General features: G+C 42.5%; 1 protein-coding gene across 1 annotated transcript in view; it reads left to right on the top strand.

Annotated features, from left to right (window-relative positions):
* The window catches only part of LOC149805724 (protocadherin-like wing polarity protein stan), a 145364-nt gene that overhangs the window by 98360 nt on the left and 21735 nt on the right, over positions 1-25269 (top strand). Inside the window, exons 7-8 of the mRNA XM_089934686.1 lie at positions 1709-1830; positions 24741-24915. Coding sequence (XP_089790812.1) covers positions 1709-1830; positions 24741-24915 — 297 coding nt within the window. The remainder of the gene's footprint in view (positions 1-1708; positions 1831-24740; positions 24916-25269) is intronic.

The raw sequence follows: 25269 nt of genomic DNA, 5'->3' as shown, positions 1-25269 counted from the left end.
TTTAACGCCATTTTCAGCCCATATATATATATATATATATATATATATATATATATATATATATATATATATATATATATATATATATATATATATATATATATATATACATGGCGGCCAGTATAACTGGTGGAGGAAGAACCCGGGAAAACCCTTGAAAGAATCACCGACCCACGAGAAGCTACTAGCAAGCTTTCTCACATAACCACGTTAGCCGAATCCGAGACACGAACCCATGCTGACAGAGGTGAGATGGCAGTGATCTGTAACGGTGAGCGCTTTAGACCACTTTGTCGCTCGGACCCCCTTAATGTCATGAAAGAGGAGAGTCCTTAGAGGTGTGGCTATGAAATGGTTTACGTTATGACTCAGGACATAGTCCCCATGGCAGGAAGAATCCAAGGAAAATGCTTGTTGCATAAATAATTTATCCTTTTATTGCGAGAAAAAATTCATAGAATTGATAGGCACAGAAAAACCCCACTTAGTTTATTTTAAAAAAACTACTCTATCGCTAGTAAATTCTGTCCAATTAAATAATATATCGTGATATTTCTGACAGCGATTACTGAAAGCAATTATAAAATTTCCTCAATTGATATTTTAGATGGTGGACTGTCTGGTAACCGAATAGTGTTACCAGCAACGTGATATTCCTAACTATTAAAACTATTTGGAACAATAAATGGTAAAAAATATTTATTATGTATGATATTTATCTCAGACATTTTCTAGATGCTGTACAATATATTAAAGCATAAAACTGTGCAAAGCATTACTGCACACACGGTGCACATTGTCTCATACTTTTACGACATTCAGTGATTCAATAAGTATTATCTACAAAATTCGAATCTTAGAGTTGTTTAAGCACAATGATTCAAAACATACAATGAAGTTTTTTTTTAATTAAAAAAATATATTTAAAATACCAAAGTGAAATAAAAACAAAATGCTAAAGAATAATAAATGACAAGGAGTTGATGAGGTATCGGAGACAATTGTTTTAGTTTTCACAAAAATGTATGTATTATCACTTCTTTATTTGAATCCGAGATGTTGTTTGTATACTCCTGCACATGAATGATACTCTTAAATCTTTAAAATTTAATTGTATTTATGTAGGGTATTATGTAGGATATGAGGAAACAGTCAATTTTGAAGATATAAATATTAAAATGTGTTGAGGTAGACATTTGATGAGATAGTTATCAAACACTTGTTTAAGGCGTAAGTTTGATGTTTTAGAGTAAATTTCTTCAACATTTCAGGGATGGTAACAGCTGTTATTATTACTGTATAATTATATACAGTTTGTTCTGCTCTGCGATCAGTTAGTGATCTGTATTTCTAGGTACTTGACGTGTGTGTGTGTGTGTGTGTGTGTGTGTGTAAGAAAGAGATAGAATGAAAAGATAGAGAAAGAGAGAGGGAGAGAGAGAGAACAACTTTTTTTATTTTCCCTATCATTTTATTAGAACCGTTAGTGACTGACCATAGGTCAGAGAACCACGGCTGTTATAAAAAAATATATAGAATATAAAAAATACATACATGTGTAGAACAATCAAATCAAATTAACACAGTTATAATCATTTTAGATGATGTATGATGTATATGAGAGAGAGAGAGAGAGAGGATAAATATAAACACATAACTCGAGCTGATTACAATAGTTGATTTATGCAAAACAATACTATCATTGTAGACGAGGTAACAGTTGCTGGTAATCTTACTACCTTGTCTGGGAACTACCCCCTCGTGTTTAAAGTGGTTGATTTATGCGAATATACGGCAACAGGCACGCTTACCCTCAGTATCTACAATGAGGTAATTTTACCTGTCGGTATGTCTTTATCTCTCTATCTAATTATTTTTGTGGGGCTGTCTGCTTTTATGCAAATATATGTGTATGTCTGTAAGTATTGTGCATTTAACAATTCAAACGTACACTTAGTGATCGAATGTAAACATAATAATGCAAGTAGTGAATGGGGGCACCCTACGGACAATGGGAATTAGCATTACAAAACCCCTTGGGCAAATCTACGGACAATGGAAATTTAACATGGAGAAAAATCGTGGGCAAATATACGGACAAGGGGAATTAACATGGGAATAAATCGTGGGCCACTTTACGGACAAGGGGAATTTAACATGGCGATAAATCGTGGGTCACTCTACGGACAAGGGTAATTTAACATGGGATTTTTTTAAAAAAATTTTTTAAAAAAAAGGGGTAGGCAATTCAAAGACTATCTCTTTTCGAGAAATATGGCTGGCCCTGAAAAGGGCCTTTGGGTTTTTTCTTCTTCTTCTTTTAACTTCTTAACTTCTTCCACCATCCTCTTATTTTGTCCATCATTCCTTTCTTCTTTTTCTTTTCTGTTTCCGGCAACCAGTCCGGGTGGCCCATGGCCCGGAACTTCTCTTGGATTTTCATCCAGTTTGTGTTCAGTTTTTCGAATTCATCCCTTTTTTTTCTATTTTCTTCTTCTTTTCTTTCCTTTGACCACTTTTCTTTGATCTTCTTGACCTCTTCGGTCAGCACATTCCTCATTAGTTCTTCAGCTTTCTTAAGTTTTTCTAACCCCCACTTCGCGAAACACCAATCTGTCCATTCTACAATGTCTTCTAGAAAGCACCTTGCACTCGTCACATGATCTATCGCTTCTTTTAACTTACCCACTTTGACATACGGTGGGTTAATTAAACCTCTGATTCTCTTCTCCTCATCCTCTATCATTTCTTTTACAATATTTACGGATAAGTGGAGGCTGGTTACTTGTCTTGAGACGAAGTCTTTTGTCACTGCATACCTCCATTCCTGTTCAACCCTTTCTACTACACTCAATCCATCTACCATCCAATACCAACTTCCCATAAGATCGTTGTATAAAGCTGAAGCTGCTGGCATCTTCTTGTTTGCATATTCCGTAGAATGGGTTCCAATGGCCAACACTGTTAGTTTTATACTGAAAGCGCGTACGTGAAGGAAAACATTCCCCCTAAAACATAAAATTGATCTTACCTAGATCATGACCCAACAACGCGCGGACGTGAAGGAAAACATCCCCTACTTTCTCATTTCATATAATATAACCCAAACTATACTCTCCACATTTGCTAAGAAACAATAAAGAAACCCATAATCTACTATTCTCACAAACATACCTTTACTCATACAAACACATACCCTCACATTTTTTAAAAAAAAGAGTTAGTGTTTATATACACACTACTCTACCTACACACATTGGCAAATTAATAGTTATTTCTTTTCTAGAGTATTGGGTAGCCCTGAAAAGGGCTGTTGGTTTTTTTTTCAACTCCAGATGCACCTATCTAATGGTTGCACCTTCCTGGCCTTGCGCCACACACGCATCTTCTTCCCCAGTCTTCTTTCACCTTTCTTCTGGGGAGCGCAGAGGGAGGATGATTCGCTTCAACACCCCAATCCTCTGTCTCGGGAATATTGAACGACATCCTCTCTTCTCTTTTCTTTTCCTCTTCTTCCCTCTCTCTTCTCTCCTCCTCTTCTTTCTTCATTCTTGCTTCTTCTACGATAGCCTCCGCTGATAGTTCGTTTACTATGCGCCTGGCATATTCCTGGTGCATCTGGAGTTCTAGCAGCTTCACAATCCTTGTATTCATTGTCTTGCTGTTAACAGGTCGACGATGGGCCCAACTGACGATTTGTTTTTAATTTATACTGAAAGCGCGGACGTGATGGAAAACATCCCCCTAATAACATAAAAGTCATCTTACCTAGATCATGACCAAAAAAACAACAACGCGCCGACCTAAAAGAAACACTCACTCACTTTTTATGCTACCCATCATTATTTTAAAACACTGGTCAACAGTGAAATCATTACTGACTTGAAAAGGCCCTAATCTGTAGTATTTTGGTGTGCCGAACACGAATATAACCGTGAAAAATTTGTATTGGCTCTCGTTTTGAAGATATTCATATACCTCATTTTCTATGTTTCACTGTGTAAATTTATCCAGTAGGACTGCAGCAACATCCGGAATAATGATGTAACATTGCATAATACCATCATGCTCACATCATCCACAGTTGATTGCATCATTTTCTGATGCAATGCAATACTAATGCCATGCGGCTGCTGAAGTAAGTTGACGTCAGCAGTGTACTATACATGTGTAGGCCTATTATACTAATGCCAGGCGGCTGCTGAAGCTGACGTAAGCAGTGTACTATATAAAGCCCAATCAGATAGGTTCAGCATTTAAAATATTTTAGACGTTGTGCGAGACAGTTCAAGCTACTGTTACATAAAACTTATTATTTTATCCATTTATGTACAATAAAGAACAGTAATGCCTCGAAAGTGTGTTAATACCGCGGACAATTTTTGCTATATTTGTGGGGAAGTGACATTTGCCAACCAGAAGAAAAGTATCAATTCTCAAGTGAAGAAGGCATATCATCTTTACTTCGGATGCAAGGTTGGTGACCAAGACAAGCCTTGGGCTCCGCATATATGCTGTGCTACATGTACAACACAGCTTTCACAGTGGTTGAATTGCAAAAGGTCATCAATGCCGTTTGCAGTCCCAATGGTGTGGAGAGAGCCAAGCAACCACCTAAATGACTGTTACTTTTGCTTGGTTCCTCCTCTTTCCGGCGGAATAACGAAGCGAAAGAAGTCGAGAATAGTCTACCCAAACATTCCGTCTGCATTGAGACCAGTTCCACATGGTGAGGGACTTCCTATTCCAGAACCTCCAGCAGAATATTCTCTTGATTCATCTGACGAAGACAAAGGTGAGTTGACCTGTTCTTCTCCTGGTCCATCAGCATGCAATGATCCAGATTTTCACTGTGGTGCATCATCAACCCCACACAGAATAACACAGGAAGAACTAAATGACCTGATTCGTGATTTGGACTTATCAAAGAACAAGGCAGAATTGCTAGGATCAAGACTCCAACAATGGAATCTTCTAGAAGAAGATGTTACAATTACTGCATATCGAAAGCGCCACCAGCAATTGGAGCCTTTCTTCAGAAAGGAAAGTAATCTGATATTCTGTTCCGATATTGAGGGCCTCATGAATGCTTTAAAAATCACTCATGACCCACAAGAATGGAGACTATTTGTGGACTCTTCGAAACTGAGTCTCAAGGCTGTGCTTTTGCACAATGGAAACATTCTTCCATCTATTCCAGTAGCGTATGCTGTCCACATGAAAGAGACATACGATAACTTAAGGCAGCTACTGAATTCCATTGAGTATAACAAGTACAGCTGGCACCTCTGTGGTGATTTGAAGGTAGTTGCCCTTTTAATGGGACTGCAGCAAGGATATACAAAATACATGTGTTTCTTATGCGAGTGGGATAGCCGAGCAAGGGAAATGCACTACATGAGGAAGGAATGGACTCACAGGCAGAATGTAGCCATTGGAGAGAAGAATATCCAACACCCAGCTCTGGTTGAGGCTCAGAAAATCTTGCTACCACCCCTTCACATCAAACTAGGTTTGATGAAGAACTTCGTGAAAGCCATTGACCGGACTTTGCCAGCATTCCGATACCTGCATGAAAAATTCCCTCGACTCAGCGAAGCAAAGATTAAAGAGGGAGTTTTTGTGGGTCCTCAGATTCGAGAGCTTTTCAAAGATGACCGGTTCAACAACTTGCTGGAAGGTGACGCGAAACAAGCATGGAATGCTTTTCGCCTAGTTTCTACAAACTTCCTCGGAAATGTTAGGGCAGAAAACTATAAGGAACTAGTAGAAGACATGTTGATGAAGTATAAGAAACTTGGCTGCAATATGTCTCTAAAGATTCACTTCCTTCATTCCCATTTGGATTTCTTTCCTAGCAACTGTGGTATTGTTAGTGATGAACACGGCGAACGTTTTCATCAAGATATCGCAACAATGGAACAAAGATACCAGGGAAAATGGTCCACTACAATGCTGGCTGACTACTGCTGGACACTCCTCAGAGATGCTCCCGAACAGCTGTACAAGAGACAGGCGAAGAAATCTAAGATGTAGTCAATGACTTGATTTTTTATAGGTAGGCTATTACAGTTGACCTTTTACTATTGGAATGCATTTCGTTATGTAAACATTAATTTCTTGCAGATTACAAAAAAACTAGAGCCAATTTTTGCAATTTGACTGTCATATTCGTGTTCAGCACATAAAAATTGATAAGAATTGACTAATTTTATTTCAGTAACATGACTTTTGTAAAAATTTGTTGTCCAGTGAAATTTTTTATAAATCACTTCAATTGACTATCACATAAGCAAAGCAATCCAATCTAACCCCAAATATACACCTCAAACACCAAAAAGACATCATTTTAATCTACTATCCACACCAACCTACTTTATCACTTACTAACACACAATCCTATACACAAACACATACCCTCACATTTTTAAAAGCAAGAGTTAGTGTTTATTTTCACACTACTCTACCTACACACATTGGCAAATTAATCATTATTTCTTTTCTAGAGTATTGGGTAGCCCTGAAAAGGGCTGTTTTTTGTTTTGCTATGGCATTCTTTTTTAGTTTCTAAGAATGCGATGTCCTCTGAGGATAGACTTTCTGGCGATAGGTCTGCTTCTTCGAAAAGAGAAGAAGAACTCTTTCGTGTCGATACGGCAATCGACAAAGCCTCTGTCAGCTTCAGGTTGTTGCTGCTGTTGCTGTTGCTGCTGCTGCTGTTGCTGCTGTCTCTGAAGTCTGTACTTCTCTGTCCATTCTTCTTTTTCCCTGTTCATTTCTTCTCTGAAGAGCTCTTCTATCAGGTCTTCAGTGATTTTTAACATTCTCACATTCTCTATTTCTTCTGGCTTCGGTATCAGACTGTGTCTGACCCTATGCAAATTCACGTAGGCTTCGTTGAGTTTAGCTAGTTTGGAGCACATCTTCGTAGGAGGATGAGTCGACAATGGATGGTTAGACTGGGAACAACCCGGTTCTTAAAGTCAAAGCGCGGACGTGAAGGAAAACATCCCCCCACACGGTTTTCTAGTCTCAACGTTTCAGTGAGTGTCATGAGAGGGATAGTAAGAAATGAAAGAGCATCAATTCAACATTCTTATAGCTAAACAAACCACAAAGGCATTTTTTTCAAAACACAACATTTTTTATTCAAAAATCACTTAACACTAAACAACAACAACTCTAACATTTTTTAACAATAATCCAACACTATAACATCAAACAATTTTTTTCAAATCACAAACATTTTTTTCTCAATGGACAATCTACTTTGAACAGGGCTGACAACGTTGTGAATGAAATTGTGATTTCCACTGTTGGAAATCATTTGGCCATTGATGGACACTACGTTTCCTAGCTTGAGACAGAAGATAAGCATAATGGTCACAGAACCATCGATCTACTTTCACATCGTTTCTAGCAGAAGAACGAGGATCGAAATGAGTCACTAAATGTTCTAAGGAATAGCCCAGGCTGCGATGATGCAGAAAATACACACAGTACTGTCCACACACCAAGGAATCTGTGCCTTGTAATTTCACGTTATTGAATCGGGTGGTTTGAGCATTTCTTCTCATAAAGTCGATGATATCGTCTTCCAAAGGGGGCAATCCGTACGAATCGAAATATTCCACACATCCTTCTTGAGGAAAGTAGACGGCTACCCAGTGGGTTCCTGGGAGATGACTGTCGTCCGTGTTGATCACGTAAGCTTGATGGTCTTTAGGTTTGCGATGAGGGAGTTCATCTTTAGCACAGACGACAGGATTCCAAGAAGACGTATACGAACTGTGGTTCAAAAGGTAATAAAGTTCCCAGGTATCCATTGTTTTGTGTTTTCTTCTTCACAGGTAATAATACGTCGTCAATTCGATCCTGACTTTTTGCTTGAAAATGTCTGACGAATAAATGGCTATTCGTTCTGTTTCCTCACTCTGATTCAGGAGAGCTTCGATACGATGGATCTCTTGAGTGGTTAATGGTGGACAAGAATGTTCACGCAAGTCTTTATACCACTGGTGCAACACGTCTTTGTTCGAGATGAGACTCCAAGCTTCGTCCAGATACTCGTCCAATTTTTCTTCTTGACTTAACATCAGGCATTTATCGTGTTGAATTTGACTGGGATGATCGTTTTGACATCCATAGCAATTTTTCTTGATCAATTCCGTCATTTTGTCGACCAAGTGTTTGGCAAAACAGGAGACTAAATGGGCTTCTTGTTCTGGCCATCTCGATTTCATCATGATCACTTCTTCTTTTTCCACGGTCTCCTCACATTCCATCTCCAAAGTTTCTCCATTAGGTAAAGAGGGATAACAGTCTTCCATAGCTTCTAATAATCTAGAATGACTTCTCTCAAACTGTTGATTTCTATGGTATTATCGAATTCGGCATACAGGAGGACGTTCACTGTCTCGTCCAGTGGCTTTGCAAACTGAAGTTCCACACGAATCTGACCAGATTTTATAGGGTGGAAATGTCCCTCGTCGCTGCCCTGGTCTGGAGTGAAATCGAAAGCCCACAAAGCATAGCCTCCTGCATAATCCTCGTACTCAATGCCGTGACTGGTGTTGGTTCCTAACTGACCCGTGGCTTCGTACAGGGACAAGTACGATCTCAAGTAATTTTTGTTGGTAAAGTCATGTTCGAAAGGTCGGGTACACAAGGTCTTGCCATCGCGACTGACTTCGATTTTCTTCACGTTGAAGTGTTGAAAGTTGAAAGGATTTTCTTTGATGGCTCCGTTGAAAGCTGAATTCGAGACCATACCAAGGATTAAACGCTTGGGTAACTGTCCTTGAAACAGATGATCTTCGGTTATGGATTGATTGTTACGGGGAATGGTGAACGTTTTCACTTCCACACGTCGTATGGGATACTTGGCGGTCGTTCTGCTCAACGTTTGACTGATTTCGTTACCTACTTTAGGTAACACTTCCACGCGTCGTACGTAGAGTTTGGCTTCTAGGATTTTGCTTTTAGGAGCCTTAGTAGGATCAGCAGCTATCAAATGGAAAGCGGTACTGCTGCGATTCAGTCTCAAGCGGACATTGACCCCGTTCAGCAAATATTTCTCTTGCAACCACATGTCCAAATGCAAACGATCCATCAGTTCTAAACTTTTCTTGTTTAAGATTTTCTCTTCTCTTTCCTCAAAGCCGGTATTGCTTCCATCTGTTTTTTCGAACTTGCCCGCTTCGTCAGCTACCCACAGCACACAGGCATTGAGATGACTATCCTTGGCATCTGTTCCGTACGTCAAGAGATTTTCCAAGTAGGCACGGTAAGGGTAAGTATCCATGCTGCTGCTGACTAGTTTGTTATTCAAGTACAAATCCACTGAGCTGAACAAGGAATGCATGAAATTGTTGACGGGAGCTATTTCGTCAGCGTCATCTACTGGATCATCATTTTTTAGAACTTGGACTTTCAAGTACAAGTAACTGCTATTCAGATCGATGTAATCTTCGGGCTGTCCTTTGATTTCAAACTCGATGGGAGCGGAATCGATCAATGAGGAGATGGGATTAAATTCCACCCATTGGGATTCTTGCATCGTCATCATGGTAGGGGGCATGGCAAACAGATCCAGTTCCGTCTTGGAACAGGCGCAAGACTCTCGGTGCATCATTTTGTTCTGTGTTTCAATAATCGAAAACGTCTAAGTCTCGAACGGTTCTTCTTTTCTTGGCCTTTCTCGCTTGAAGTCTGGTGAAAGGGTGTTTTCTTCTTCGTCGTCTCTTTCTGCCTTGTCCTTGCTGAATGCCTGACTCGGTAGCGTGCAGGGCATTTATAGGTGTCTCTCGTCGACCCAAAATGTCTTTGCCCGTTTGCAGCAAGACATTTTTGCCTGCCCTCATGAAGGCTTCTTTAGGGTTTTGTTTGTCAATGATGACATTTTGGAGAAATTCTTTGCCTTGTGTCAGTGCCGCATCTTTCAAGGCGTGCAATCCTCGTGTCACCATCGGTTTCAACACTGGGGCCACCGAACGAAAGGCCGATTTTAACATGTCTCTTAAACCGTGTCCTCGTTGTCGAGCCACCCCTCGGTACACTGGATACATGACTTACTTACTAATCGTGAGAGAACCGTTTTCGAAAATGGAGTTTCACCGTGACTTTTCCTTTGGTGAATGGAATATCTTGTCCCAAATCTCCTTTTATAGTAATGTTGACCGTGTCCAAATACGACTTGCTGACCGGCAAATAGTGAGGATGGACAAATTCGCGGTGGACGTGATAAGTGTTTCCACCTTCCTCGTCAGCGTTCGTGGCAGAATCCACTTTGAAAGGAATGACACGCAGTAACGGCACAGAGGTATGTCCCACCACGTTGTATTCCACTACATCGGAATACACAAAGATCAAATTCAGTCCTTGGTTCAGTTCTACTGGGGTACGAAAATACTTGGCAAAAGTCTCGTTGTCAGAAATGCCTGATGATTCGGGTGGTGTTTTTTGTTCTACTTTCTTCCTCATCTCCATGTCACCGCCCAACATGTCAAACAATCCAGGACAAAATAAAATGGTTACGATTTTAGGCCGTTCAAATTTCATCAAGAAGCGACGAGCTACTTTGTGGTACTCCATGGTGACACTTTTGTTCTTGACATTGACACTCTTAAAAGCTTCCCCAAACACACCATTAAACTTGGTAGCTATGGTGTTGACCAAATGTTGACCGCTGAAATAATAGCCTGCGGGAATCACCAAGTTGTAGGTCCACGTTTTAGTTCTGTCATCATAGGTTTTATTGGTATATGTGCCAATCTTATCCAACTCTTGTTGCAATTGTGAGTCATGAACTTCCACCGTAAAAAAATTTTGATGGGGAATGACATTGAGGACTTGGGTCGGGTGAATCATTTCTACCAAAGCCACTTCCCAATGGACTTCGTGATCTAAGGGGATGGCTTGAGGTAATTTGGCCGTGTAACAGCACAACGTGTTGTGGGGAAACACCTCCATGGAACTGTCACTGGGTAAGGTTAAGTAAAATTGGTTTTGGTGACTCATAATTCCAGAGTTCTGTGGCTGTCCGAGGGGTTAGTGGACGTCAGAGGCGTGTCTCCGCCCAAAATGGGGTTCTGGTTGTTATTGGAGTGGTGACTGACACTGGCACTGGACACAAGGTTCCCGTTCGAAGAGAATTTCAGGGAGGGATTGGGAAGCAGGTAACCGATGCAACTGCTCAATAAAATGGTCCACAATTGTTTGTCTCCTTGTTGCAAACTCAAATTGGCGATGGCTGCACCGATGACACAATACACCACGAAGATTTGGCAGAAAAAGACGATTTGCGTTTTAGGCACACGTTCTCCACACCACACCCACAAAGGTTGTTTTTGTAAATCTTGCACAGAAGAACTAGGGGAAGAAGGAGTGGTCGACGTAGCTGCGTCTGCTGTGTGAAAGGGCATGATGGTCACTTCTTCTTTTTATAGTCGATGACTTGCGAAGCGTCGATCCAAGAATCGAAACTGGGTGGATATCCTTTCCAACGTACTTTGACTTCTTTGACACGTCGTTTGCCCACTTTACGGGTTCTGCGTTCGAGAATGCTTTCGATGTCGTACACGTCGTCTTCTTTTTTGGTCACACGTTGTAACTCGGGCAAATAAAACGTTCCTTTGAGTACTTCTCCGTTCATGTCTTCCAATTTATAGACGGCAGGATGACGACCATGCACTCGTCCAGTGACGCGAAACAATTCGGTCGTCCAGTTAGGTAAGTAACCTTTGTCGAAAGTGCGTTTGGTTTTGCCAATGCGCACCCAATCTCCTACGGTCAACTCTCCACTTTTCTCGGGGACAGCCCTCGTCGGGGACGTACCGAACAGGCGCTCAAACACCAGCACTTCGTTGTCGGGAGTCACGTCTTGCGGGGCACGTCCGATGCTTCGATGGTAAGATTGGTTGTACGCTTGCACCAGGTGCGGTAAGATGTCGATGTACTTCAGAGTGTGGTGATGCGTAAAATATTTCCACATGCGTTCTTTCAAAGTGCGTTGAAAACGTTCCACGATGCTGGCTTTGGTTTCGGGATTCTCGGTGGTAAAAAAATGAATGTCACGTTTCTTTAATTCTTTTTGGAAAGCTTGGTTCAGAAATTCGGTGCCTTTGTCCGTTTGCCATCGAAGAGGGCGACGACCGCTTTGTTTCAACACCCGTTGCAGGGCTCGCACTAACTCGCTGCTCGATTTGGAAGTCAAAGGCACGACCCAGGCAAATTTGGAAAAGACGTCGATGACACAAAACAAATATTTGTAGCCGCGATTGTAGCTGGCCAAATGAGAGACATCGGCTAAATCGGCTTGCCATTGATGATCGATGCCTTCCACTCGGGTGCGACTTCTGGCAAACTTGCGTCGAATGGGTTTGTGTAAAGTGTAGGTAGCTTGTTCTTGTAACCATCGTTGCACTTGAGGTAAACGGAGACTTTTCAGTCGCGTTTTGGCAGCACGATACAATTTTTGAACTCCTGCGTAACCTGCAGGATGGGAGGGATCGTAGTAAATGCTGGCTAAGACTTTTTCCATTTTTTTATTTTGTGTTGGTGTGTTAATAAGTCACCCACTCTTCGGTGATGCTACTTTGGGTGGGTCGAAAGGGTGGTTTGGAAACGGATTTACGTGTCCGATGGGCTACGGGAGTAGAAGTCGAAGGTAGTGGTGGTGGTGGAGGTGGCAATGGAATGGCTTTGGTTTTCTTTTCTTTTTTCGCTTCTGGTTTCCCTTCTTTCTTTTTCACTGCTGTCGAAGGAGGTGTGGACATCATCTTTTTAACCCAAGCTTTCATTTCTTCTCGTTGGGGTGTGGGGGACGGGGTCAACAAGGATGCTGCAATCTTACTAGAAATGGGAGCTGCTGACGGTGTTTGAAACACTTCGCGCGTCTCTTCTTCCTCAGGTCTTTGTGGGGTAGCATCTCTGGTGACGGTTGGGGATGACAGTAGTGGTGGTGGTGGTGGTAATGATGATGATGGTGCTGGACTTTTCATCAAGGTCTTAAAATCTTTTAGAGTGGGTAAAGCTGTTTCGTCTAAAGCTTTCTGGTGAAAGAGTTGCAGTCGTTGCAAGAGTTGACCGTACTTTTGCGATTTTTCTGTTGCGGACAAATCTTGGCGATCCATCAAGGACTGCAATTCCTGTTGTAACTGGGACATCTCGCTCAAATTGGGATTGGGAGGTAAATGCGGGGTGCGTTGTTCTTGCCACCGATGGTATTCCATCCATCGTTTGTAAGGCACTAAAGCTAGTTTTCGTCCTTCCATGGGGTTGTCAGCGGTCGATTCTGAGATCTTGGGACTTCCGAGGGCCTTTTTATCTTGCTCCCACCAGTCCTCCCAACATGGTTCCCAAGACTCCTTTCAGTATGGGGCCTAACAAGAGAGGTAAAATGCCTCCACGTTGGACCAACATCTTCTTTTTTTGACGAATGGGAATTTTCTTTTGAACCATTTTCCGAAGAACGTGACGATGTTTGCCTAAGCATTGTTTCTGGTGTTTGGACAAAGGGATAGTGCCTTTCAAGACATTCAAACAACATTCGCACACGGTATCGATGACCTCTTTGGAGGCCGTTTGAATGAGTTTTTTTCGTAGGGGTGGAGAAGCTTTGGACAGGACAGATAACATGTCCCCATGTTTGGCTAAACGTGGTGGCAGTCCTTTTCTTTTTTTTCCTTGGGGTTTTCTGGAGGGTGACATCTTTGAGTCTTCAGGAGCACCAAAAAACACTGATATCCTACTCGGTCACAGGCCTTTTTTATACTGGAACGCGTCGCCATTGATTGTCTTTACGGCGTATCAGTTTGAGGACAGGCATGACACGTCGTGCAGGGGTACGTAACGGACTAAATCGAGCCAGTTCTTGCTTGGACAAATCCAGTAAACTTTGTAACATGCCCGATCTTTCATGGACTTTGATTTTGGGAGAAGGTACTTTGTGAGCAGCAGCCACTGCCGCTAAATTGGAAGGTCCTGCCACTGGGGAAGTTCTTTTGGGGGTCATCAACGGAGAAGTTCTTGGTGTGATCAACGTCTCCAAGTACTCTTCAGTTCCTGGTGACATCAACGGAGAAGTGGACAAACGTGAGGCTGTCGGAGACGCTGTGGCAGGTCGTGGTTTGCGAGTGTAAGGCTGCGTCCTGGCTGCAGTGCCTCTCTTGCGACTAGTTTTCTTCTGTGGACTTTTCTTTTTCTGAGGACTTTTTCTCTGTTTCTTTTTCTGGGGGCTTCTTTTCTTTTTTCGGGGTGGTGTCTGGTAAGAGGAGGGTCCCGCCACTGGAGAAGTTCTTCTCTTTGGGGACTTGGTCTTTTTCTTCTTGGGGCTTCGTTGAACTTTTGTCTTAGGGATAACTTTGGGGGCATTAGGATCCCATCTTAAGAGTGAGCGAATGATGACCCCTCCTAGAGTACCGCTCCCTCCAGGTTTCAAAATGATTTGTTTTTTGGTTTGAGTGTCGATGCGGGGATCGGCCAGTTGGACCAAAGCGACTTTGTTTCGATCGAAAAAGCGTTGGGTTTGATGAGGAATCTGAATGATTCCTTGGAGTAATTGACGTGCCGTCACCGTGAACCATCGTAAGACTTCTTTGAGGCTAGCTTCTAAGACACGAGCTCGTGTTTGTGGATCTTTTTCTCGACTGATGCCATACAAGGCACGAATCAATTTGACGGGAAGATGCGACTGAAGGGACGTCGTGTTTCCACTGAGTGTGAGACAGACGAAAAAGGGTCTGAGGTTTTTATAGATTTTTTTCATGGGGAGTGAAATGAAGTCGAGGACGGAGACGTGTACAGGACAGGCCCTCCGTCTTGGCACCAGTGGTGAAACAAGTGGGTACGAAATCGCAAATCCTCGGGAGTGGTAGGTTTCAAATCGACGAGTAAATAGGCGTGTGGCGTTTGAGTGGCATCGTCGTACGCCTGAGTCAGCCAAGGCGTTCCTAACTGTTTGGCTAAGACTTGCACTTGCGATTTATCTCGAGGGCTTTTAAACAAGACCACGTAATGCGCATTGAGACTGATGGTGCGATGGGCTTTACTTTGTTGAAACAAATTTTGGGTGATGTAAACGACACTGGCATTACGGTGATGCCCTTTGCGCGTGAACCACAATTTAATTTCTTCTTCGTCTTCTCCTAACATGTCGTCGAAAATGACCAAATGGGTTAGACGGGAGTCAGAGACGATGCCGTCGTCTTCTTTAGGAATGCCTTCCACAAACACGATGGAATCGCCTTGACTTTCTCGCAAAAGGCTGTACGCCGATTGCCACTCTTTGTAACACCACACGATCCGTTGAGGGGGCCGATCGATCAAATGATGTTTATGCTCGATCAAACGTTTGACGAATTCGGTTTTGCCCGAACCGCTAGGTCCAGCAATGAGCATGTTAAAGGGATGGCGAAGATACAAAGCCTCCCAACTGGCACGATCTAAGTGTTCGTCGATGACTTTGACAGTAGAGGAAGAGGGAGCAGAGACAGCAGAGGTAGCCATGGTGTGAGAAATGTCACTTGTGACACGAAAAACAAACAAGACAAGAGTTTATATACTTTTTCAGAACACGTTTATTGAATGTTTCAAATATGAACACGAAAGACAAAAATACATACAACCCAAATAGTGATGTACAGGAATATAAAACACAGCAAAGCGATCAAAGTGGAATATAAACAAGTGTCTGTACAACATGTTTTGGGTAACCAAGATGTCCTAAGGACAGTGTGTAATGTTCTTACAGTCTCTACATGAGGTATTGTCACACAAGTGTCCTCCCGGAATGACCTTTCAGGAATGTCCATGACAGTCCTGTCCTGAAGCGAGTGGTTGTTCTCGGTGACGGGTTCTTCTGGCACCGTCACTAACACAGGTTGAAAAGTAACTTTTTTCCTTGAACAACTCTTGTGCATACTGGGCCACTTCTTGGGTCCAAACCTCAAAACCCCCCTTTTTCCAGTCACGAACATCTGTCCAATGAGGATGTAAGTCACAAGCTACACACACATCGTCATACACGTCTTGGGTAGCTAAAAGTTGACGAATCTTTTTTTCCTGTTGAGGTCGAGAAGTATCCAGATGAAACCGCAAGGCTTTGAGCAAAAGAAGTTTTTCGTGACCATTTAAGGCCATGGAGGTGGTAAGTACTGATCGTAAAGAGTCCACAAGGAATCGGCTGGTAAACGAAATCCCAGAAAACAAGTCACTAAGACACACACCACTTGTCGTCCCAAATTGAATGGATATAGTTCTTGTAATAATCGATGGTAATGATCCACGGTTTGAATATGGTCATTGAGTTCCTTCCACGGAATCTGTTGGATTACATACGACATAAGTCGTGGCATAGCTGCCTGTTTTTATAGTCTCTTTGTTTCGAAAAGAATACACGTACTTTCTAGCCAGTGATCTTCGTTTTCCAGTGGGTAATGTAAATCTTGCATACTGTAACCGAAACGTCAGAGTTCGATTAGAAGTTTCCTCTTCCGCTAAGTAGATTCCACGTAAAATATGTTGGTAATCCTTTACCTCGTCTTCCTCAATGGGTTGCTCTAGGTGAATCTCGAAGTAACCAAAATGATCAACACGTGAATCATCGGGGGCCTGGAAGTATTGAACAAGGTCTGACCACTGAAACAATTTCTGACGAATCAGTTCTCTTATACCCTTCAGGTACCAGTGGTTAAAGATCTGGTGACGTAACGGATGCAATTGTTCTTTACGTTTCACTTGTATTTTGACCAGCTCTCGGTAAATGCGTTCTCTCAACTCCACAGGCAAAGCACGAATGTTCTCTTGTAAAGTATCCATGAATAGGTCATACTAAATCCTCTTTGGTCTGACACAATAAATGTACTCTTTGCACAAACATGGTTTCACTTCAGTGTCGAATTTAAATCGTTGAGTCACTAATCTACACATTACAATTCGTTCAGAAGTTTCCTCTTTCACTAAGTTGACATTGCGTTCAAGATGTTGGTAATTCGTTAACTCTTCCTCTGGAATTCGATGCAGTACGTTTACAATGATGTAACTACAATCGTCCATACCAAACCAATCCTTTTGAAAACTAGAGGATCGTTGATCAATGTCTGTTCGATGGAACACTTTCAATTGAATCAATCCTTGTATAGCTTTCAGGTACCAGTGGTTCAAACACCGGTGACGTAACGGATGCAATTGTTCTTTACGTTTCACTTGTATTTTAACCAGTTCTCGATAAATGCGTTCTCTCAACTCCACAGGCAAAGCACAAATGTTCTCTTGTAAAGTATCCATGAACAGATTATTATGGTAAGAAGTTACTTCAATGTCTCGGTCCCACTAAGGGTAAGTAATGACAATTCGGTGACCATCGAGCATGTTCTACGTAGGCCGAATCTTGCGGTTCCCAGTGGTGAAGTGACACACCGCAACTGAAGCACTTGACTTTATCTCCTTCGCCCAAGTAGAAAAATCCGGCTCTGGCTAATTCTTCAGGGGTCGGTCCTCCCAGATACTTAGGCCATTTTCCTTTGAACGATTGAAGACGATTTTCAAAGTCGCAGTATTCCGACAAACGCACAGGGAACGAATATTCGTCTTTCACAGGTTCGTTTCGATGAGGGTTGAGTGACATGGGTAGGAGTTTGCTCAGGGCTGGATGACATCCGTAGGGGGGTAGACGTGAAGGTGAACATTCCCCTTTAAAACGAAACCCAGTAAAATGTCCAAGAGGACGAGCGGCATCACTTTCGCATCCCACAGGTTTGACACGCACAGCATCACTTTCCATGATAGGGGTAGGGGTACTAAAGTTCCCATGATGCTTTACGGCATCGCTCAGGTCACAAGGTACAGCATCGTACCCATCGCAAGGCTCACAATCGCATTCCACTTCCGAAGCCTCACACTTGAATTGTGCCCTTCTAAACAACTTGTTCTGTGTTTCTCTGAAAGTATTCATCTTGTTCGCTCGGTCTTGGTAGTCACAATGAACTATCGATTTTGCCTAGGGTTCCTTTTTATATACAGACCAATACCGACGTGACCGTACGGTAAGGTGAAATGATTGGGAAGTCGAACTCGCTTCTGGTATACAATTTGATAGATTTTTTCCAAGGGTCGACTGACGATGTGGTGAGTGGGTAAACGTACAATCTTGTTCGGTTGATAGGTGGTCACTTTAAAGTTTCCATCCTCTCCCGATTGCAAGGCTTCTTTCAATACCCCAAAGTTGACCACTCGACTGGTACGATAATTCAGAGTCAGTCCTTTCACTTTGCACGTCGTGTGCACTTCTCCTTGTTTGTCACGGTATTCGTAGCCGTAATTTTTGGGACCGCCACTGACGAAACTTAAAATCTTGTCGTCGGGATGCTCGTCTGTCCAGGCTCCTAAACGGTCTCCTTCGATGTTAGGGTGATGTTGAATCGGGTGATGGATGTAAATGCAACTGTCCGTGTCAAAGTACAGGACGCGTTCCCCTAACAGTTCTAAAGCCTCGTACAATTTTAAGCGAGCATGGGCTGTCACGTAAGCCGCAATGATGACATTTCCAAAAGGGTCGTCTTGTACAAAGTCCAGATCTTCTTCGTAATTGACCAAGATCAAATTCTCTCGAACGACGTCCACGTGTTTCATGTATTTGGTTTTGTCGTGAATCATCTGGAAGTAGCGGGAAGGTTCTGTCAAATATTCCGTCTTGGGTAAACACGGTCGTTGTGCCATTTTACCCCACAAGCAATTTAACATCACTTTGGCAAACGATCGCCTGCCTTCGTTTTTCTCGATGTGGTCTAAAGTGATGCCTTCTTGTTCGTAGTATTTCTCTTTGAATTGTATTTGGTCTTCGGGAGTGTGACACCAGGAAGGATAGCCGCTGGCTTCTTGCTTCAGTTTCAAAAAGGCATCCACGTAGTCTGCGAAAATGCCTTTCTGAGTAGGGTCACCCTTGCGGTATTGTTGTGTCTTGGGAAAGTGGCAAATTTCGTACACTTCTAACAGTTGGTATCCCATGTCCAGAGCTTTGAACAATTCTACGCTGACCCACGTTCCCGTCAAGGCCCGTTCTTCCTGGCTGTGCTGACAAGGTTGGTCTTGGTTGCACGTTTCGGCACAAGTACGGCACAAGGGAAACATCAGCTTGCCTTGACAATGGTGAGGTAAGACGGGATGGTAGAGGTTCGTGGGAGGCAAAACTTTGCACTTGATCAAGCCTTCGTATTGTCGAATGTTTTTCAGGTCGATGTGTTCCGTCAGCAATTGCGGGTGCCCTACAGGAAAGCGACAATATTTGCACACGTAGGGATACAGCGAACACACGTCCAAGTATTTGATTTCTTCTCCTTTCTCTTCGTCGGCTTGGTACAGCAAACAGGTGGCATTGGTCCTTCCTCCGTACAAACTATCCCTCGGGTTCAGCGGGTCCATGAACTGGTAACTTTCCACGAGGCGTTTAAACTCGGGAGCGGTTTTCATACGGTGATCGTACTCGTGTTCCCACATTTCCACCACTTGGTATCCTTCCTGTTCTAACTTTAGGCGTCGCTGACAAGTGTCCTGGTACAAGTCTTCCATGGTTCGTTGCAAAAACTGATTTTTAGTACCACGGTCAGGGTAACAAACAGGACATCCGTGAAATAAGCAACCGTTAAACTCGTACACGATCTTGGGGTTTTCTAAGTCCCAGCCATCAACCGAATACGTTCCGATGGTCTTTTCACCCCCTCCGTTGCGGGCATGCTGAATCCACTTGTCTTCCTTGTCGCACAAGTAATGTAACCAACGTAGGGCTTTGACCGAGTATTGACGCTTGACAAAGTGGGTCGTTTGAGGGCTGATGACAGCCACTGTGTTTTCAGGCATGAATCGTTGTCGATACACTAGGGAACACGCTTTGGCAATGGTGCAAGCTTCTTTCAAAGGATCCACCCCTCCGTGTTCCATGAACAGTTCTCGAAATTTTCCACAGCAACGCCGTAAAATGTCCACGTCGGAACGACAATACTTTAGCATTTCTTCCTGAAAGTCGAAAGGGTCTGAGGCGTGAATCTGGTACCAAGCGTAGAAAGCTTCTCGTTGTTCGGTACGCATGTTGTCGGGGTCGTAATAGTGAGCCTCAGGCAAATGGGGTAGAACGGCGTGTTGATTGGCTTCCGTATTGAAAAAGTGTGGAAAGTACCCTTTAGCCATTTCTGTCATTCCAAACGTTTTAGGCATTCGACTCAAAGGCATGGCCAAATAGCTCATCGAATCTTTAAACTGCACTTGTCCCACTTGCATGAAAATGATTTTGGCTCCGTTCAAAGTCACTTTAGGACGCTCGGTGCCTTGTTCCGTATAGTGCCTCAAAAGAAACTGTCCATCGTATCCGGAGAAATTGTGAGCCATCACCGTGGCATGACGATGACAATCTCCGTAACGTTCGATGTCCTCTTGGCTCCACGTCTTGTCGATGGGGTCTAAGACCCATCGAGCGAAATCGGCTAGCGTGTTAGACCCCCGAAAGATTTTTTCACGTCCTCCAGGAATCTTGCTGCAGTGAGGACAATGACTAAAGATAGGTTCTTGAATGCACTTCTCGCACGCTCGATGAGCCACGCAGAAATTAGGAATGTGAATGCCAGTCTCTTGCCAGTCTCTTGCATGCATTCGAAATCGAAAAAGATGAAATTGCCTTTCTTCTTGTGACCGTCCTCTTTCTCTGGTGGGGGTTGGTATTTTTGCACGTAACATTCGTGTTCCAAGTCCACGATGTGGTGACAAATGTGACATTTTTTCTTTCCTGAACATACGTGTGCCTTGACACTATTGGTACGTATGCCTTGTCCACACGCGGGGCACAATCTCAGCAGCTGACAAGCGCATTTCTTCTGTGAACCTTGCGTCTTCAAATGTTGTTGGTAACAGGTAGGGCTGACAAACGTGCGCAGACAAGTTGAACAAGGCACTGGTTCTTCGCTCAGACAGGGTGAAGAGGCCAAACATCCTGTGCATTTCGATCCACAATGCTTGTGTTGCTCTCGATTGTTATAACCATGGTCACATTTTTCACAGTAATAACTGTATCCCAGGAATCCAGTGATAGTGGTAATCGTATCGAAATGGTCACCGTGATAATAGACATGAATGTATTTTCCGTCCTTAAAGTCTTGCCCTCGAAACAATAGAGGTCCGCGCACTTCTTGAGGGTGCACTTTCAAGGTGTATCGTGGAGCTAGGACATCTTGCAATTTTTGCATCTCAGGAATGCCGCAGGGTGTGTCTTTGGGCAGTCCGGCTTGTTGTAACAGGAGTTCTGCTTCATTTCGTTGTTTGGCTCGGTCGGAACGTTCAATAGTGTCCCAGGTTCTTTTCCATTCTACCGTGTCGTTCTTGTTGGCATAGGTTCGTCCCACCACGATGGCACGGGCTAAGCACATCTGGTCATGAGGGTTGTCAATTCGGACGAGACTTGTTTTGGTGTTGCGAAGGTCGTCCACCAATAACATCTTTTTGCGTCCTGTCCCTTGAGGAGGAGAGACGTGGGTCATGTCCAGTGTGGCTTTACCATCGGTGATGTCAAACTGGTCATTAGATTGTTGTACGTGTTGAATCTTGTCCATGACTTTGGAAGCGGTCAATTCTGCAGGGGTGCTAAACTCGATCCAAACAGGGGATTTCAAACCGTCGTGTTGTATGGAAAGTCTCAAGCGATCGTCTTCTTTGGGTTGACATTGTCGCTTGAGTGCTTTCTCTAACGGCACTTCAGCCTTGAAATCTTTAAACTTCACCGTGTATTTGTAAGCCGTGGTTCTAAATTTTCTAGAGGAGCGCTTTTCCGTCTCTCGAATGGAATAGTACTTTTCAGGGTTAACTAAGGGTGGTGAACTTGGTTTAGAGGTTTCGGATTCTGGTTCACTCATGTCCTCTTCAAAATCACTGGCATGAATTTGTGCCAAGATTTCAGCCCTGGTACGAGGCGATAGATCACGTTTCTGCCTCTTACTTTCTTCTTCTTTCTTCTCGAATGAATGGGATCGTTTCATCTTGAAAGCAAAAAGTCAAATGACTCAAGTTCAAACACCATAAACTACTTTATAGTCATAGCAGACCAGCGTATATAAAAGGGTGTGTGTCTTGTCCTTTCACTATTCATTTCACTCTCAAGCCGAGCACAACGATGGAAGAGACTAACCAGATGGAACGTTTCGTCAGAGCTTTGCGAGGGGTCATTAGAAAATTCTCTTCAGACCAGCCGACGGACTACTCTCCTTCCTTTAGAGATAAAAGTCAAGATACTTGCTATATCTGTCAGAAGAAAGGGCATTGGTCTTCAGAGTGTCCAGACCGTCAAAAAAGAACAAAAACAGGGACTAAAAAAGACAAAAGTCAAGATACCTGTTATTATTGTCAAGAAAAAGGACATTGGTCTCCAGATTGCCCAAAAAAGAAACAAGAGGAGTCAGAAGAAAAGAGGAATTCTTCAGAAGAAAAAGAGAGGGATTCTTCGGAGGAAGAGAGGGATTCTTCTGAGGAAGAAAGAAGACAGGTGAAGAAAAAGAAACAGGAGAAAAAAAGAAGAAGGGAAGAAAGCGAGGAGGAAGAAGAAGAGGAAAAGAGTGTGACGGTGAAGAAATTCAAAAAACAGAGAGACTAAACAAGGAGAAAAGAAGAAATCAATGAACTTTTAATTAAAGTGTTGTGTTGTGAATTGTGAATTGGATTTTTAAAAAATGGAGAAAAGAATAAATTAATGATATAAGGTAAGTGTCTTTGAGTTTTGATTTCAAAAATAAGAAGCTACACTCACGCACTCATACACAGACACGTACTATAAGGGTAAAATGGGTGAGTTTTTTTGAGTTATTGTCAAATTGAAATTGTATTTCTTTTCGAGAAATGTGGGTGGCCCTGAAAAGGGCCTTTTTTTCTTCATGGTGAAAGGGTGAGTTTAAGCAATCAACTTTAACTGCCTTATGCCTTTGCCACGGCCAAGGCCTACTTCTGGACTGCGTAATGTTGATGATGATTGAGTTGAAATCACTAAGGGTGGTACGGTAGGCTTAGTCACAGGGTTGACGTGTTTAGCTCGGGAAGGTCGTATTCTCTTCGGTCGTGATAAAGAAGTCTGATACATTTGTTTCAGACTTCTTAACTCTGCTAAAATGTCCAACAGTACCGTGACCGTTTGATTTTCACCCTCTTGTTTCTTTGCTGCTACTTCTTCTTGCTGTTGCTGTTGTTGTTTTTTTCTTACCTCTTCTTCTTGTTGCTGTTGCTGTAGGAGAAAAGCCTGTTCCGCTTCCTTTTGTCGTTGTATAAATTTCTCCAATTCTTCTTTCTGTCTCTGTCTAAAATTTTCCACTTGCGGTAATGAAGAAGGTAACGAAGGTTCCGGAACAAATTCTTGCGAGGAGAGAAAATCCACAAAATCCCAATTCACCTCTTCTGAAAGTAAGTCCGAGTTCCCTTGGGCAGTCTCCCCTGCTGGTGCACCCCAATGGATCGTTTTCTGAGTTTCCGTCATGTTGAATCACTGTCGCATAGATTGACTGCACACAAGCGCTAGCGAATCTATATAGACTACGTGACGTCACAGACTGCTCTCTTCGGATTGGATGCGGGCTGACTGAATTCTGTAACGCGTGTTAGGATTGGTGAATGAACTCAATCCGTTTCAATCCTTCCTATCCCTATAAATAAGCGCCGTTCACTGCATTGATTCACCTATTCTCGGAGCCTCAACATGTGGACAGACGTTGAATCTTCAACCCTTGTGTCAACAATGATGTTCAGGACGGACATGCTCATGTATGTCCGATCCAAGTGGACCGTTGTCCACAGGACCAACAGCAGCCTGTGGATAAGAAGAGTCTATATAGAGAGACAAGGTTGCCTCAAGAGGACTCTGATGTATGGCCCTGCTGTAAGACGAAGTTTGAGGAAAAGAAGATGTCGCAAATGCCCTTTATGTTAAGGGCATATTAACATAAACCAAAGGCCCTTTTCAGGGCCAGCCATATTTCTCGAAAAGAGATAGTCTTTGAATTGCCTACCCCTTTTTTTAAAAAAATTTTTTAAAAAAATCCCATGTTAAATTCCCCTTGTCCGTAGAGTGACCCACGATTTATCGCCATGTTAAATTCCCCTTGTCCGTAAAGTGGCCCACGATTTATTCCCATGTTAATTCCCCTTGTCCGTAGATTTGCCCACGATTTTTCTCCATGTTAAATTTCCATTGTCCGTAGATTTGCCCAAGGGGTTTTGTAATGCTAATTCCCATTGTCCGTAGGGTGCCCCCATTCACTACTAATGCATAACTTTGAAAATGAAGGTAAGCATAGCTTGTAAATTGTGAGATACATTTTGCAATTAAGTTGATAACCTTCAAACAGTTTTATTCTATCAACTCACAAGATCTTTTGGAGCATTAATTTGATAAACTAACGCATACATGGCCATTCACTGCCATTTCAAAGGTTAATCGTGTTTTATAGACAGCGACAAAACATGTTGCTGTTATTGGTTCCAATTTGATTAAATCATTTACAGCTTTTTAAGGGAAATATGGCGAATTTGTCATGAAATGATTTCTTTAAAAGGAAAAGAACCATCGCGATTTTTTATGTCTTGACATAAGTAAGTTTCATACTACTGCAGACTCTCTAAAATAACGTGAGAATTACATATTTAGTCAGTTTGATTGTATTTTATATAAGAGATGCTTTTGGGTAAGTAGATAATTGTAATTTTGCAGTTTATTTTCGCAGCCACCCACAATACACAACTTAGAAGCTACAGTCGAAGTCCTGGAAAACCAGGTGACAGAACTATTGCTGTATACACTAAGTGTAACTGATCCGTCTGACCCAGTCACGTGCGGCGTCAGCTCCACGAGTCCCAGCCCAGCTCCGTTCTCTGTTCGATTGAAACCCGGTTTAACAGGTTGTTTTCAAACGTTCATAATACCATATTATTTACATGGATAGGAAACAAAGGAAAGATAAATATTCCGAGAAGTGCGAGCAGTAACAATAGTCAGCTTTGTGCCGTAATATTATACACAGTGTACTTAAACATAACTCAACAATATATTTTTCCTTCAAACGTTTACTATTTATGTACTATCAAACACTTTTTGTTTCCTGATTCAGAATTTCCTTAGGAAACAAAACCGGAGAACTAGTCTAGGAGACTCACGATGCTAATTATTCATCAAACATTAGCTTTCTAAAAAGCATTCACGTTGTGCTATGTTTAGGTCTATGCTATGTTTTACTCTGGTTAGAAATATAATTT

Source organism: Sinohyriopsis cumingii, chromosome 2, assembly GCF_028554795.1.
Source record: "Sinohyriopsis cumingii isolate HCF-2022 chromosome 2, ASM2855479v2, whole genome shotgun sequence".
Lineage (NCBI taxonomy): Eukaryota > Metazoa > Mollusca > Bivalvia > Unionida > Unionidae > Sinohyriopsis > Sinohyriopsis cumingii.
The sequence above is the reverse complement of the archived record's forward strand: the minus strand, read 5'-3'. Positions and strand labels throughout refer to the sequence as shown.